At 39.1% G+C, this 18,491-nt stretch overlaps 1 protein-coding gene across 3 annotated transcripts in view; it reads right to left on the bottom strand.

The window, feature by feature from the left end:
• The window catches only part of ASCC1 (activating signal cointegrator 1 complex subunit 1), a 101,330-nt gene that overhangs the window by 71,066 nt on the left and 11,773 nt on the right, over positions 1-18,491 (bottom strand). For all 3 annotated transcript variants that reach the window (XM_082855097.1, XM_082855099.1, XM_082855098.1), the window contains exon 5: positions 17,595-17,773. In XM_082855097.1, the coding sequence (XP_082711223.1) occupies positions 17,595-17,773 (179 nt within the window). The remainder of the gene's footprint in view (positions 1-17,594; positions 17,774-18,491) is intronic.

The raw sequence follows: 18,491 nt of genomic DNA, 5'->3' as shown, positions 1-18,491 counted from the left end.
TAGAAACAAAACAATAGGAAAGGTCAATAAAACTAAAATCTGGTTCTTTGAGAAGATAAACAAAATTGATAAAACATTAGCCAGACTCATCAAGAAAAAGAAGGAGAGGACTCAAATCAATAAAATTAGAAAGGAAAAAGGAGAAGTTACAACAGAAACCGCAGAAATACAAAGCATCCTAAGAGACTACTACAAGCAACTCTATGCCAATAAAATGGACAACCTGCAAGAAATGGACAAATTCTTAGAAAGGTATAAACTTCCAAGACTGAACCAGGAAGAAACAGAAAATATGAACAGACCAATCACAAGTAATGAAATTGAAACTGTTATTAAAAATCTTCCAACAAACATAAGGCCAGGACCAGATGGCTTCACAGGTGAATTCTATCAAACATTTAGAGAAGAGCTAATACCTATCCTTCTCAAACTCTTCCAAAAAATTGCAGAGGCAGGAACACTCCCAAACTCATTGTATGAGACCACCATCACCCTGATACCAAAACCAGACAAAGATACTACAAAAAAAGAAAATTACAGACCAATATCACTGATGAATATAGACGCAAAAGTCCTCAACAAAATACTAGCAAACAGAATCCAACAACACATTAAAAGGATCATACACCATGATCAAGTGGGATTTATCCCAGGGATGCAAGGATTCTTCAATATATGCAAATCAATCAATGTGATACACCATATTAACAAATTGAAGAATAAAAATCATATGATCATCTCATTAGATGCAGAAAAAGCTTCTGACAAAATTCAATACCCATTTATGATAAAGACTCCCCAGAAAATGGGCATAGAGGGAAACTACCTCAACATAATAAAGGCCATAGAAGACAAACCCACAGCAAACATCATTCTCAATGGTGAAAAACTGAAAGCATTTCCTCTAAGATCAGGAACAAGACAAGGATGTCCACTCTCACCACTATTATTCAACATAGTTTTGGAAGTCCTAGCCACAGCAATCAGAGAAGAAAAAGAAATAAAAGGAATACAAATTGGAAAAGAAGAAGTAAAACTGTCACTGTTTGCAGATGACATGATACTATACATAGAGAATCCCATAAATGCCACCAGAAAACTACTAGAGCTAATCAATGAATCTGAAAAAGTTGCAGGATACAAAATTAATGCACAGAAATCTCTTGCATTCCTATACACTAATGATGAAAAGTCTGAAAGAGAAATCAACACTCCCATTTACCATTGCAACAAAAAGAATAAAATACCTAGGAATAAACCTACCTAGGGAGACAAAAGACCTGTACACAGAAAACTATAAGACAATGATGAAAGAAATTAAAGATGATACCAACAGATGGAGAGATATACTATGTTCTTGGATTGGAAGAATCAGTATTGTGAAAATGACTATACTACCCAAAGCAATCTACAGATTCAACGCAATCCCTATCAAATTACCAATGGCAATTTTTATGGAACTAGAACAAAAAATCTTAAAATTTGTATGGAGACACAAAAGATCCCGAATAGCCAAAGCAGTCTTGAGGGAAAAAAATGGAGCTGGAGGAATCAGACTCCCTGACTTCAGACTATACTACAAAGCTACAGTAATCAAGACAATATGGTACTGGCACAAAAACAGAAACAAAGATCAATGGAACAAGATAGAACGCCCAGAGATAAACCCATGCACATATGGTCAACTAATCTATGACAAAGGAGGCAAGAATATACAATGGAGAAAAGACAGTCTCTTCAATAAGTGGTGCTGGAAAACTGTACAGCTACATATGTAAAAATGAAATTAGAACACTCCCTAACACCATACACAAAAATAAACTCAAAATGGATTAGAGACCTAAATGTAAGCCCAGACACTATAAAACTCTTAGAGGAAAACATAGAAAGAACACTCTTTGACATAAATCACAGCAAGATCCTTTTTGATCCACCTCCTAGAGTAATGGAAATAAAAACAAAAATAAACAAATGGGACCTAATGAAACTTCAAAGCTTTTGCACAGCAAAGGAAACCATAAACAAGACAAAAAGACAACCCTCAGAATGGTACAAAATATTTGCAAATGAATCAACGGACAAAGGATTAATCTCCAAAATATATAAACAGCTCATGCAGCTCAATATTAAAGAAACAAACAACCCAATCCAAAAATGGGCAGAAGACCTAAATAGACATTTCTCCAAAGAAGACATACACATGGCCAAGAAACACATGAAAAGCTGCTCAACATCACTAATTATTATAGAAATGCAAATCAAAACTACAATGAGGTATCACCTCACACCAGTTAGAATGGCCATCATCAGAAAATCTACAAACAACAAATGCTGGAGAGGGTGTGGAGAAAAGGGAACCCTCTTGCACTGTTGGTGGGAATGTAAATTGACATAGCCACTAATTGAGAACAGTATGGAGGTTCCTTAAAAAACTAAAAATAGAATTACCATATGATACAGCAATCCCACTATTGGGAATATACCCAGAGAAAACCATAATTCAAAAAGACACATGCACCTCAATGTTCACTGCAGCACTATTTACAATAGCCAGGTCATAGAAGCAACCTAAATGCCCAGCGACAGACGAGTGGATAAAGAAGATGCAGTACATATATACAATGGAATATTTCTCAGCCATAAAAAGGAACAAAACTGAGCCATTTGTTGAGATGTGGATGGATCTAGAGACTGTCATACAGAGTAAAGTAAGTCAGAAAGAGAAAAACAAATATCGTACATTAATGCATGTATGTGGAACCTAGAAAAATGGTACAGATGAACCAGTTTGCAGGGCAGAAGTTGAGACACCGATGTAGAGAACAAACGTATGGACACCAAGGGGGGAAAGCCGCGGGGGAGGTGGGGATGGTGGTGTGCTAAACTGGGCGATTGGGATTGACATGTGTACACTGATGTGTATAAAACTGATGACTAGGGCTTCCCTGGTGGCGCAGTGGTTAAGAGTCCGCCTGCCAATGCAGGGGACACGGGTTCGTGCCCCGGTCCGGGAAGATCCCACGTGCCGGGGAACGGCTGGGCCCGTGAGCCATGGCCACTGAGCCTGCGCGTCCGAAGCCTGTGCTCCACAACGGGAGAGGCCACAACAGTGTGAGGCCCGCGTACCGCAAAAAAAAAAAAAAAAAAAAACTGATGACTAATAAGAACCTGCTGTATAAAAAAATATATAAAATAAAATTCAAAAAAAAACTAATACTAAACTTTCTTTGGGTTATTTGTATGGAAATATGTTAATATAAATGTTTCAGACATTACATGGCAAAAAATAATCCATCAACAGATATAGATCTAGAATGCTATAGTATTATACTAATGGATTAGCAGATAATGACTTTAAATAGCTATTATTTATAAGCTTAACTATTTTAAGGAAAACGTGAGGATACTGAAGAGGAAAAAGGACCATATCAAAAAGAAACAAATGGAACTTCAAGAGATTAAAAAAATAAGTGCAAAAATGAAAATTCCATTTGATGGGATTAACAACAGATTAGACGCTTCAGAAAAGAACAGTGAATTTGAATACGCAGCCACAGAAACTATCCAAACTGAAGCAGAGTGAGGAAAAAAAAAGTCTGGAAAGCAAATGAACAGAGCTTCAGTAATCTGTACACTAACATCAATTAGTCTAATACAGGTGAAATTAGAGTTACAGAGATGAGGAAAAGGGAAGAAAAAAGATATTTGAGAAAATAATGCCTTAAAATTATACAAACTTGGAGCAACATTAGCAAGATGGCACACTAAGAAGATCCAGGCCCTTATTCCCCGACAGAAACAGCAAATAAACAATAACATACAGACCAAAGCAGCTTTGGGAAAACTCCAGAAACCAATTAAAAATCAGCAACAACCAAGCAAATGCCTAACCAAAGGAAAGCTGCACTCAAAATGGTAGGAAATTTCATCTATCCTTTGCCCTACACCCCTTCCCTAGGACATTACAACAGGTCAGAAGGAAGCCACACAACTCCTGCTCCTCCATCAGGGCAGAAGGAAGAGTGAAAGTTGTTTGCAATGTTCTGGCTTGTTAGGAGGCTGCCTGAGGAACTGGCTTCTGTCTTGCCTAACTTGGAGTGCAGTTTGGAACAGTGGTATAATCTGGTTATCAGGTTGGAGGCCACTATAAGAAATGTTAATTACCTGCAGAGGGAGAGAAGGAACTACAGGAGACAGCAGATCTTCAGGTGCCTGGGGACAAGAGATTACAGGCAGAGGAATACAAGAGAACAACTAAAGCTCTAAGAGGAAGCACTGGGGTGAGACCTTAGAGAAATTAAGGCATTTAAAAGCAGCCGTGTGTGTGTGTGTGTCTGTGTGTGTGTGTGTGTGTGTGTGTGTGTGTCTGTGTGTGTCTGTGTGTGTCTGTGTGTGTGTGTACACAGACACACACACACACATACAGGAGAACTGGAACAAAAGCACAAATACAGGCCAATGAAGATGCATCCTCAGAAAAGGTTTGAGAGGACCCTGAAATAAACCTGAGACAATTTAAGCACCAAAAAGAGAAAAAAATATAATTTATGAAATCACACGAATAACAAATAAATTTAAAAGTAAGGGGAGGGGCTTCCCTGGTGGCACAGTGGTTAAGAATCCACCTGCCAATGCAGAGGACATAGGTTAGAGCCCTAATCCAGGAAGATCCCACATGCCACGGAGCAACTAAGCCCGTGTGCCGCGACTACTGAGCCTGTGCTCTAGAGCCCGTGCTCTGTAACAAGAGAAGCCACTTCAATGAGAAGAAGCCTGTGAACCGCAAGGAACAGTAGCCCCTGCTCGCTGCAACCAGAGAAAGACCATGCGCAGCAACAAAGACCCAACGCAGCCAAAAATAAAATAAAATAAATTTATAAAAAATAAAAAGAGATTTTAAAAAAAAAAATAAAAGTAAGGGGAGAAGGAAGGTCCCCTGCTTACAAAAGAATGTAGAAAGCTGAATACTAAATGTAGAGCAAGCGCTAGAAACATTTTGCAACCATCATGGTGAAGATCAGATAAGGAGCTTCCCTGGTGGCACAGTGGCTGAGAATCCGCCTGCCAATGCAGGAGACACAGGTTCGAGCCCTGGTCCAGGAAGATCCCACATGCCGCAGAGCAGCTAAGCCCATGTGCCACAACTACTGAGCCTGCACTCTAGAGCCTGCGAGGCACCACTACTGAGCCTGCGTGCCACAACTACTGAAGTCCATGAGCTTAGAGCCCGTGCTCCACAACAGGAGAAGTCACTGCAATGAGAAGCCCGTGCACCACAACGAAGAGTTGCCCCCGCTCACCGCAACTAGAGAAAAGCCCACGTGCAGCAACGAAGACCCAATGCAGCCAAAAATAAATAAATAAATAAATTAACGAATTAATTTTTAAAAAATCAGGTAAGAATCACCAGTGGATGCTAAGCCTGGGGAATTTTTTTTTTTTTAATTCCAGAGGTTCCAAAAAGCAAAACTTGTATTTGCCACATACTGGCAACTATTTTCATAGCATTTGCACTGTACTAGATATTATAAGTAAGCTAGAGATGATTTAAAGTATACAAGAGGGGCTTCCCTGGTGGCGCAGTGGTTGAGAGTCCGCCTGCCAATGCAGGGGACACGGGTTCGAGCCCTGGTCTGGGAAGATCCCACATGCCACGGAGCAACTAGGCCCGTGAGCCACAACTACTAAGCCTGCGCGTCTGGAGCCTGTGCTCCGCAACAAGAGAGGCCACGATAGTGAGAGGCCCGTGCACCGCGATGAAGAGTGGCCTCCGCTTGCCACAACTAGAGAAAGCCCTCGCACAGAAACGAAGACCCAACACAGCCATAAATAAATAAATAAATAAATTAATTAATTAATTAATAAAAGTATACAAGAGGATGTGCATAGGTTATATGCAAATACTATGCCATTTTATATGTGACTTGACCATCTGTGGATTTTGGTATCCACAGGGGATCCTGGAACCACCACCTACAGATACCAAGACACAACTATATTTGCATGTTCTTAGAGTATCTCCCTGCAGACTGCTTATTAGTTGCAAGGAAGATATAAAATACAGTTATTATACTTAGAAGCAATTTGGGCAATATCTTGACTAGATGTAACATCACGTACGAAAAACAGATGAATGCTGTATGTCCCCAGGTGTGATATCCTCAGAAGGACACAACATCACCTATGCAGTACTCTAACTGAGAAAACATAATATCAACTTAAACATGAGGACACATAAGACAAATGCAAAAAAGAACGCTCTGTTGTTTAAAAAAGGTTGGAAGGGATGCATTCTTCAAATATGTCAATAACAGAAAAGTCAGAACGGCTATGAAATATTCCACATAAAAGAGGTTAAAGGGGGCTTCCCTGGTGGCGCAGTGGTTGAGAGTCCGCCTGCCGATGCAGGGGACACGGGTTCATGCCCCAGTCCGGGAAGATCCCACATGTCGCGGAGTGGCTGGGCCCGTGAGCCATGGCCACTGAGCCTGCGCGTCCAGAGCCTGTGCTCCACAACAGGAGAGGCCACAACAGTGAGAGGCCCGCGTACCACAAAAAAAAAAAAAAAAGAGGTTAAAGGGACATAAAAATTAAATGCAATTCCTGACCTTACCCTGGAACTTGTATTGGAAATATTATAAAGGACATTATTAGATAATACAGCACTACTGCATATGAGTATTCCTCATATTTTTATACTTTTTATAAATTTGAAAACATTTCCAATAAAAAAGGTAGCCAAACATATTACACACAGAAGAACAAAGAATTACAATAGACTTCTTATCAGAAACTGTACAAGCCATAAGACAACAGAATAATGTCTTTATGGTGTTGAAAGAAAAAACTATCAACTTAGAATCCTATAACCAGTTAAAATTATCTTTCAAAAAAGAAGATGAATTAAAGATTTTTTTCAGACAAAAGCTGAGAGAAACTGTATCCAGCATCAGCAAACTTGAACTGTAAGAAATCTTACAGAAAGCTGTTTATATATAGAAGCAAGATTAATGACAATTAAAGAAAGGACAGGAGGGAGGAAATAGATGATACATTGTGAGGTTCTTAAATTATATGTAAAGTGGTGTAATATTATTTGAAGGTGATGGATTAAATACATATTGTAAACCTAACAGCATTTACTTAAAAAATAAAACAAACAGGTGTAGCTAAGAAGCCAACAGCGTCAAAAATATGAAATTTCAAAAAACCCTAAATCTAAAAAATGATAGGAAAAAACAAAGGAAAGATAGGATAAAAAATATCACAAAATAGTAGATTTAAACCCACCTATATCTATAGTTACATTAAAAGTAAACAATCTAGTCATTCCAGTTAAAAGGAAGAGTTGATAGACCAGATTTTTTAAAATTCAACTATATGCTGTCTTTAAGAAACGTATTTAGAATACAAAGATAAAAATATGCTAAAAGAATAAAAATATATATATAATGAAAAATACTAATCAAAAGAAAGCTGGAATGGCTACATTAATATCTAAAAAACTAGACCTCAGAACAAGAAATCTTGTCAGGGAAAAAGAGGGATGTTTCATAACATAAAGGAACTGATTTTCCAAGAAGATATGAAAAAAAATGACAGAACTGAAAGGAGGAATAGATGAACTGAAAGGAGGAATAGATGAATCCACAATTACAGTTGGATATTTCAACAGTCCTCTCTCAGTAATTAACAGAACAAGTAGACAGAAAATCAATATGGATATAGATGACAATGATCACTAACACTCAGACAGCACATATAACATTTATAGATCAACCAAAAAACATCAGAATGTACATCCTTTTAAATATACACAGAACATTTACCAAGATAGATAATATTCTGTAACAGAAAACAGGTACAAATTCATTTAAAAGAATTGGAATCATACAGAATCTGTTATCTGACCAAGAGAATTAAGTTAGAAATCAGTAATGGAAAGATATCTGTAACAGTAACAAAAAAAATCCCCAAAAGGAGAAAACTAAACAACAAACTTCTAAATAACATGGGTGAAATAAGAAATCACAAGACTTAAAACCACATATGAATCGACAATGATCTCAAAAATGTTTACTTAAAATACCTAAAACACTAAAATACTAAGAAAGGTCTCAAATCAATGATTTAAGTTTCTACATTAAGAAGCCAAAAAACCAAGAGCAAATTAAACCCAAAGCTAAGCAGAAGAAATGCAACAAAAAAGATAAAAGCAGAAATCAATGAAACAGAAATGGACAAACAATAGAGAAAAATCAATGGAACCAAAAGCTTTTTTTTTTTTAAAGACCAATACAATTGATAAACCTCTAGCCAGACAGATCAGGAATAAGAGAGTAGACACAAATTACGAATATCATCAATGAAAGAGGGAATATCACTTCAGGGCTTACAGACATGAAAAGGATAATAAAATATTATGAACACCTTTATTCTAATAAAATTCAAAAACTTTAGATGAAATGGACAAATTCAAAGATACAAACTACAAAAACACACTCAAGAAGTAAATAACCTGGATAGTTCTAACGACTAAATAAATTTAATTCAAAATTTAATTTAAAAACTTTTCAGAAAACTAAAGATCTAGATGGCTTCACTGGTGAATTCCATTAAACATTTAAGAAAAAATGATACCTACACAAACTTACACAAACTCAGAAAATAAGAAGGGAACCCTTCCCAACTCACTTTATTCATTTGGTATTGAATCATATGGTCAGTATTACCCTGATAGCAAAACCAGATGAAGACTAAGAAAATGATATAAATGAACTTATTTACAAAACAGAAATAGACTCAGACATAGAAAACATACATGTTTACCAGAGGGGATAGCAAGGGGTGGGGGGAGTGTGTGTGATAAATTAGCAGTTTGGGATTAACATATACACACTACTATGTATGAAATAAACAACAAGGACCTACTGTATAGTACAGGGAACTATATTCAATGTCTCGTAATAACCAATAATGGAAAAGAATGTGAAAAAGCATACACACATAACTGTACACCTTGAATCACTCTGCTGTACACCTGAAGCTAACACACACACACACACACACAAGAAAAAAAAAGATGAAGACGTCACAAGAAAACTAAAACCAATACTTCTCATGAACACAGATATAAAACTCCTTAATAATTAAGTTCTAGTAAATCAAATCCAACAATATATAAAAATGATAATACATCAAGACCAAGTGAGGGACTTCCCTGGTGGTCCAGTGGTTAAGAATCTGCCTTCCAATGCAGGGGACGTGGGTTTGATCCCTCATCAGGGAACTAAGGCCCTCATGTTGCAACTACTGAGCCCTCGCACCAACTAGAAAGCAGCCTGAGTGCCACAACTGCGCACCGCAATGAAAGATCCCACGTGCTGCAACTAAGACCCGAAGCAGCCGAAAATAAATAAATATATTTTTTAAAAAAGACCAAGTGAGGTTATCTAAGGAGCAAGATTAGTTTTAACATTACAAAATCAATTATGTAATAAAGCATATTTACACTATGAAGGAAAAATATATAAATCTCATAAATATTAAAAAAAGATTAACAGGGCTTCCCTGGGGGCGCAGTGGTTGGGAGTCCGCCTGCCGATGCAGGGGACACGGGTTCGCGCCCCGGTCCGGGAAGATCCCACATGCCGCAGAGCGGCTGGGCCTGTGAGCCATGGCCGTTGGGCTTGCGTGTCCGGAGCCTGTGCTCCACAATGGGAGAGGCCACAGCAGTGAGAGGCCCACGTACCGCAAAAACAAACAAACAAAAAAAGATTAACAAAGTTTAATACCCAGTTGCGATTTTTTTTAATTCTCAGCAAACTAGGAACAGAATGGAATTTCCTCAACCAGCTAAAGGGCATCGGTAAAAAACCTACAGCTTACATTAAACTTAATGATAAAAGATTGAATACTTTCCCCCTACGATGATCAAGAACAAAGGAAAGAATGTCCCCTGTCACCACTTCTATTCAACACTATATTGGAGGTCCTAGCCATACTAAGTGAAGTAAGTCAGAAAGAGAAAGACAAATATCATATGGTATCACTTACATATGGAATCTAAAATGTGATACAAATTAACTTATTTATAAAACAAACTCACAGACACAGAAAACAAATTTATGATTACCAAAGGGAAAAGGTGATTGGGGAGAAATAAATTAGGAGTTTGGGATTAGCATATACAAACTACTATATACAAAATAAATAAACAAAAAGGTCCTACTGTATAGCACAGGGAACTATATTCAATATCCTGTAATAAACCATAATGGAAAAGAATATGAAAAAGAATATGTATATGTATGTATAAATGAATCACATTGCTGTACACCAGAAATTAACAAAACATTGTAAATCAACAATACTTCAATTAAAAAAAATAAAAAAGACACCACCAAATGCTGGCAAGAATGTGGAACAACCTAAACTCTCATATATCATTTGTGGTAGGAAGAGGCACCACCACGTAAGGAATAGTTCTAAGTTTTCTATAAAACTAAACATATATCTGCACTTGATCCAACAATTATACTCCTAAGTACTTGCCCAAGAGGAATAAAAACATATACTTAACACAAAGATTTTTGTACAAATGATTAAAATAGCTTCATTTATAAGAGCCAAAGACTAGAAACCACCCACATAGTTGAATGGATAAACAAATTTTGGTACATTCATGCAAAGGAATATACTTAGCAATAAAAAGAAATGAACTACTGTAACACACACCAACATGAATGATGCTCAAAAATGTTATGCTGAACAAAAAAAAAGCCACACAAAACACTATATACTGGGGACTTCCCTGGTGGTCCAGTGGTTAAGACTCTGTGCTTCCAATGCAAGGCGCGTGGGTTTGATCCCTGGTTGGGGAACTAAGATACTACATGCTGCACAGTGCGACCAAAGAATTAAAAAAAAAAAAGACTATATACTGCATAATTGCATTTATATGAAATTCTAACAAAGGGAAATCCAGTAGTAACAGACAGCAGATAAGTGGTTGCCTGGAATCACTAGTAGGAGATGAGATAGCAGGAAGTGGCTGCAAAGAGGTAGTGCAAGGGAATTTTTGGGGTGATGGAAATGTTCTACATCTTGTTTTTGATGGTTGTTGCACTGCTGTACATGTCTGTCAAAATTCATCAAAGCATACTCTTAAAATGGGTGCATTATATTGTTTGTAAGTTGTAACTCAAAAAGGCAGATTTTTAAAATAAAATGGAAAAAACTATCAAAAATTTTTAAGTTTACATTCCCTTAACCCATGTATTCCAGTTCTAAGAAATTATCCCAAAATGTACCTCAAAGAAACCATCAGCCAAGAACACAAAGATGCATTTACAAAAATGTTCTTTATAGCATTATTTAATAGAAATAATTTCTTTCAATGGTCCATCAATAGGGTATTAATTAAGTAAGTTAGGGTACATTCATAGACTAGGATACTTCATAGCAATTAGAAGCAGCAATTAGATTTACTTATATTGACCTGAAACATGTTGTTAAATCGAAAAAGTAGGGAGGTTCCTAGTGGCTTAGTGGTTAGGATTCCAGGCTCTCACTGCTGGGGCCCGGGTTCAGTCTCTGGTCAGGGAACTGAGATTCCACAAGCTGCATGGCGTGGCCAAAAAAAAAAAAAAAAAATCAAAAAGGTAGTTACAAAACAGTGTGTGTAACTTAATTTTAATAAATGTATATAATACATACATATGTAAATTCAAAAACGTATGAGCCAACTTTATACCAAGAGATGTCATCTTTTTCTTATATGTAAGAGAATGTTGAGACCACTCCTATTTTACAGATGAAGAAACTCTCATCAGAGATGTCAAATGAGTGTCAGAGAAATCAAAACAAGACTGAGGGCCACATAGTCTTTCAGGAAACAACTGCTATCTCAATGAACAGGCATACATTCTTCAAAGTTTCTACAAAGGAACTCTGCTAAGTTGGAAAAATAAAAGCAGAGTACCAGGGACTTCCCTGGTGGTGAAGTGGTTGAGAATCCGCCTGCCAATGCAGGGGACATGGGTTCGAGCCCTCGCCCGGGAAGATCCCACATGCCTTGGAGCAACTAAGCCCATGCACCACAGCTACTGAGCCTGCGCTCTACAGCCTTCTAACCACAACTACTGAGCCTGCGTGCTACAACTACTGAAGCCCACGTGCCTAGACCCCATGCTCCACAACAAGAGAAGCACCGCAATGAGAAACCCATGCACCGCAACAAAGAGTAGCCCCGCTTGCTGCAACTAGAGAAAGCCCGCGTACAGCAACAAAGACCCAATGCAGCCAAAAATAAATAATAAATAAATTTATATTAAAAAAAAAGCAGAGTACCAGTGGAAAACGCCTACATGGTTTTACAGTCATCTGTCGTTCTAACATCAGAATGAAATTCAGTAAAAACCTTCTTCCATATAGTAAGTAGACAGGGCTTCCCTGGTGGCCCAGTGGTTGAGAGTCCGCCTGCCGATGCGGGGGACGCGGGTTCGTGCCCCGGTCTGGGAGGATCCCACGTGCCGCGGAGCGGCTGGGCCAGTGAGCCATGGCCGCTGAGTCTGCGCGTCCAGAGCCTGTGCTCCGCAACGGGAGAGGCCACAACAGTGAGAGGCCCGCGAACCGCAAATAAATAAATAGATAATGGTCCCTTATTAACTCTTTTATGCTGTGCTTACTTCCCTGCTGTTAGCAGGACTTGATTTAAAAGCAGGAAGGCATATCCTGAGAAAACCGTAATTCAAAAAGAGTCATGTACCAAAATGTTCATTGCAGCTCTGTTTACAATAGCCAGGACATGGAAGCAACCTAAGTGTCCATCATCGGATGAATGGATAAAGAAGATGTGGCACATATATACAATGGAATATAACTCAGCCATAAAAAGAAACGAAATTGAGTTATTTGTAGTGAGGTGGATGGACCCAGAGTCTGTCATATAGAGTGAAGTTAAGTCAGAAAGAGAAAAACAAATACCGTATGCTACCACATACATATGGAACCTAAGGAAAAAAAAAAAAGGTCATTAAGAACCTAGGGGTAAGACAGGAATAAAGACACAGACCTACTAGAGAATGGACTTGATGATATGGGGAGGGGGAACGGTAAGCTGTGACAAAGTGAGAGAATGGCATGGACATATATACACTACCAAACGTAAAATAGATAGCTAGTGGGAAGCAGCCACATAGCACAAGGAGATCAGCTCGGTGCTCTGTGACCACCTAGAGGGGTGGGATAGGGAGGGTGGGAGGGAGGGAGATGCAAGAGGGAAGAGATATGGGGATATATGTATATGTATAACTGATTCACTTTGTTATAAAGCAGAAACTAACACACCATTGTAAAGCAATTATACTCCAATAAAGATGTTAAAAAAATAAATAAATGAAAAATAAAATAAAATAAAAGCAGGAAGAAGACAATGTCAGTATGGAGTCTCCCTGAAAGCAGGAAGGAAGTACTTTGGACTGATTAAGGCCAGCATGACATTCATAGTGGCCAATCTCATTCGAGCTGAGTTAAAGTAATTATTCCAATATTTGCTCCCTGTCAGCCCTTGTCAGGATCCAAAAGAAAACTGAGAAACTGTTCACACGTATACACACACACACAGAAAGAAAAAGGCTAATTTATTATAATCTGCTTGTCAAATATCAAGTATTTGTAATACTCCAAAAAATAAATAATCACTGAGCTTCACTAAGTGGTATTAACAAGGCAAAACAACTCCAAAACTTACCAGCACCACCCCCACAAAATTTACCAGACCATACTGAAACTTCCGCTTTTTTTTGAAACACCTTTATTGGAGTATAATTGCTTTACATTGTTGTTAGTTGCTACTGTATAACAAAGTGAATCAGCTATATGTATAGATATATCCTCATGTCCCCTCCCTCTTGCATCTCCCTCCCACCCTCCCTAACGCACCCCTCTAGGTGGTCACAAAGCACCGAGCTGATCTCCCTGTGCTATGAGGCTGCTTCCCACTAGCTATCTATTTTACATTTGGTAGTGTATATATGTGCATGCCACTCTCTCACTTCGTCCCAGCTTACCCTTCCCCCCGCCCTGTTCTCAAGTCCATTCTCTACATCTGTGTCTTTATAACTTCAGCATTCTTGATCTTCTCCTACCCGACCCTCCACTCCCACTGAGAATGAAATCATCTTGCTATGAAATGTTAAGAGGAAAAAAGATACTGATGGTTTACTAATGACAATTAGTAATATTCTGATGGTTTACTAATCATATATATGTACGCATACACATATATATAGTATTTGTGTATTGAACTTATAAACGTACCTTTGTTCAAGCACATAAATGCCAAAGAAGTCATCTAAAAATAGATTATACAATTCTATGCTGTCTACTCACATTTGCCCAGTCTGAATCTTCTCACCATCATAGCCTCCTTCTTAAATAATTAAGTTGACCAACTGTCACCCCCTGTCCCATAAAAGTACTTGGATTCTAATACTTCTATATCTGCATACCTATATCTCACTATATTCTAAAACCTAGGACCCAGCTTGAGCAATGTGGACAGGACAAACAAGAGAAGGGAAAAAGAGAAGGAAGAAAGGATTTTGTAAAAATTTTCACCAAAAACATTTTCACTGACCTTGCCCACAGCTATCAAATATAGCACTCACCTACTCTGAATACTCCAAGTAATACTAACAATTTTAACCTAACCAGTCATAAAAATATCAGGAGTAGCAGTCACCATTTATTAAATGCTTATTCTGTATCAAGCACCATGCTGAGTACTATATGTTATCTCATTTAATCCTTCCTACAACTCTCCAAAGCAGGCTGTAAAAATTTGGAGAGGTTCACTTGCTCAAGTCTACACAGATAGAGGAATCCAGAATCAGATGTATGTCCATCTGTCTCAAGAACCAAAATAAATAAATAAATAAATACTAACCACACTTCTATTTTATTCCACATGCTTTTATTCCTCTCCTTATTACAAGATTAAGAAAACAGAGCATGGGGCTTCCCTGGTGGCGCAGTGGTTAAAAATCTGCCTGCCAATGCAGGGAACACAGGTTCGAGCCCTGGCCTGGGAATATCCCACATGCCGCAGAGCAACTAAGCCTGTGTCACACAACTACTGAGCCTGTGCTCTAGAGCCCGTGAGCCACAACTACTAAGGCTGCATGCCACAACTACTGAAGCCCAGGAGCCTAGAGCCTGTGCTCCACAACAAGAGAAGCCTGCGCACCGCAAGGAAGAGTAGCCCCCGCTCGCAGCAACTAGAGAAAGCCCGCATGCAGCAACGAAGACCCAATGCAGCCAAAAATAAAAATAAATAAAATAAGTAAATTTTAAACAAATAAATAAAAAGAAAGCACAGCATGGACATCCATATGCAAAAAAATGAACCCCGACCTAAACTTTACAACTTACACAAAAATTAACTAGGTCACAGATCTAAATATAAAAAAGCAAAACCATGAAAATTCTAAGGGAAAACATTTGTGACTTGGGGTTAGGCAAAAAGTTCTTATATATGACATCAAAAGTTCAATCCATAAAAGAAAAATTAATAAATTGGACTTCATCGAAATTTAAAACTTTTGCTCTGCAAAAGTCACTGATAAGAGAATGAAGAGATAAGCTACAGACTGGGGAAAATATCTGGAAATCACATATCCTTGAAAGGACTTGTATCCAGAATATATATAAAAGAACTCTCAAAACTCAACAGTAAGAAAACAGTTTTAAGTTGTGTAAAAGATAATACCTCACCAAAGCAGATAAAAGAATGGCAAAAAGGCACATTAAAAAAGATGTTCAGGGCTTCCCTGGTGGCACAGTGGCTGAGAATCCGCCTGCTAACGCAGGGGACACGGGTTCGAGCCCTGGTCTGGGAGGATCCCACATGCCGCGGACCAACTGGGCCCGTGAGCCACAACTACTGAGGCTGCAAGTCTGGAGCCTGTGCTCCACAACAAGAGACCGCAACAGTGAGAGGCCCGTGCACCGCGATGAAGAGGGGCCCCCGCTCACTGCAACTGGAGAAAGCCCTTGTACAGAAACGAAGACCCAACACAGCCAAAAATAAATAAATACATTTAAAAAAAAATGTTCGACATCATTAGCCATTAGAGAAGTACAAGTTAAAACCACAATAAGAGGGACTTCCCTGGTTGCAGAGTGGTTAAGAATCCGCCTGCTGGGCTTCCCTGGTGGCGCAGTGGTTGAAAGTCCGCCTGCCGATGCAGGGGACACGGGTTCGTGGCCCAGTCTGGGAGGATCCCACATGCCGCATAGCGGCTGGGCCCGTGAGCCATGGCCGCTGGGCCTGCGCGTCCGGAGACTGCGCTCCACAACGAGAGAGGCCACAACAGTGAAAGGCCCGCGTACCGCAAAAAAAAAAAAAAAAAAAGCATCTGCCTGCCAATGCAAGGGACACGGGTTTGAACCCTGGCCCGAGAAGATCCCACATGCCACAGAGCAACTAAGCCCATGCACCACAACTACCAAGCCTGCGTTCTAGAGCCCACGAGCCTCAACTAGTGAGCCCAAGTGCTGCAACTAGTGAAGCCCGCACACCTAGAACCTGTGCTCTGCAACAAGAGAAGCCACCACAATGAGAAGCCTGCACACTGCAATGAAGAGTAGCCCCTGCTCGCCGCAACTAGAGAAAACCCACACACAGCAACGAAGACCCAATGCAGCCAAAAAAAAAAAAAAAAAACACAATAACATATCACTACACGTTTATTAGAATGGCTAAAATGAAAATGCCAACACCACCAAATGCTGGCAAGGGTGCAGAACAATTGGAATTCTCTTATGCTGTTGATGGGAATGCATAGTACAGGCACTCTGAGAAACAGTTTGGTAGTTTCTTATGAAGTTAAACATATACCTACCATATATCCCAGCAATCCCACTCCTGGATATTTACTTTAAAGAAATGAAAACTATGTTCACATAAAAACCTGTACACAGATGTTTATAGTAGTTCTATTCATAACTGCCAAAAACTGAAAACAAATTAATGAGAGGGGACAAATTAGTGAAACATACCACAACTCGGATGAACCTGAAAGCCAAAACCAATCTCAAAAGGTTACATACTGTATGATTCCACTTATATGACATTCTCAGGAAGACAACACTATAGTAACCAAGAAGAGATCAGTGATTGCCAAAGTATGGGGTGAGGAAGAGGTGACTGTAAGAGACAACATGAGGAAGTTTTTGGGGGGAGTAGAGCTCTTCTGTATCCTGATTGTGGTAGGTGGCTACAGAAATCTATACATGCGTTAAAATGCATAAAAATACACCCACAAAGTGCAGAATAGTGTGGATATTAGGATGATCCCTTTGTGTCTTCAACATCCTTTAAAGGATATTTCTGTAACATAGAAACTTATGTGCTTATATGTCTATATATTTTTTGCAGTTCAGAATTAAAAGAAACCGTTAGAAATGGTTCCCTTTATTCAGTGGGAGAAGAGGCTTGTATCTTTCTACTGTTTGAATTATGAGTCATTTTTGTACTCTTCTTTATATTTTTTTCTTTAACTTTTTGTTTTGTTCTGTTTGCTGCTTACCATGGAGCACTTCTCCAGTACTTCTTCCTGGAACTTCAGAAATCGCTCCTGAACCTCAGCTTCATTGAGGAAAAAGGCAAGGAAGTGAGTGAAGGGCTGCTTTCTTCTAAAAGTGAGCAAAAGAACATCAATCCGAGTTCGGGCTGAAATTACACCACTTCGATGCTGGCCAGTGATTACTGTAAGCAAAAAAAAAAAGGCAAATATTAAAATGCTCAAGGACCATCAAATGGTTGTAAAATAGGTGACCTCTTGAAACTGTCAGCTCTGGAGAATAAAATTGTCATGAATGTGTACATAATTCTGAACAGGGGACAGTACCAAGGGTAAGAAAGCTGTTAATAAATTCAGTCTAAGCAGAATGAGGTTTAAAAACAGAATAACCTCAAGGCCATCTGATGAAGTAGAGAAATGAGTTCAAAAGCTACAAGCAATCCCTCATACCTTGCTGGTATGAATGTAAAATGGTACAGTTGCCATGGAAAAGTTTGGCAGTTCTTTGAAAAGGTACACAGAAAAATACCATGTGACCCAGGAATTCACTCCTAGATAGAAACTCAAAGGAAGTAAAAACAGGTGTTCAAAGAAAAAACCTGTACAGGGACTTCCCTGGTGGCACAGCAGTTAAGAATCCATCTGCCAATGCAGGGGACACGGGTTCGAGCCCTGGTTCAGGAAGATCCCACATACCACAGAGCAACTAAGCCTGTGCACCACAACTAATAAGCCTGTGCTCTAGAGCCCTCGAACCACAACTACTGAGCCTGCGTGCCACAACTACTGAAGCCCATGTGCCTAGAGACCATGCTCTTCAACAAGAGAAGCCACTGAAATGAGAAGCCCACACACCTCAATGAAGAGTAGCCCCCACTCACTGCAACTAGAGAAAGCCTGTGC

The sequence above is a fragment of the Leucopleurus acutus genome (genome assembly GCF_964270905.1).
Source record: "Leucopleurus acutus genome assembly, chromosome: 14".
NCBI lineage: Eukaryota > Metazoa > Chordata > Mammalia > Artiodactyla > Delphinidae > Leucopleurus > Leucopleurus acutus.
This window is presented reverse-complemented; position numbering and strand designations above follow the sequence as displayed.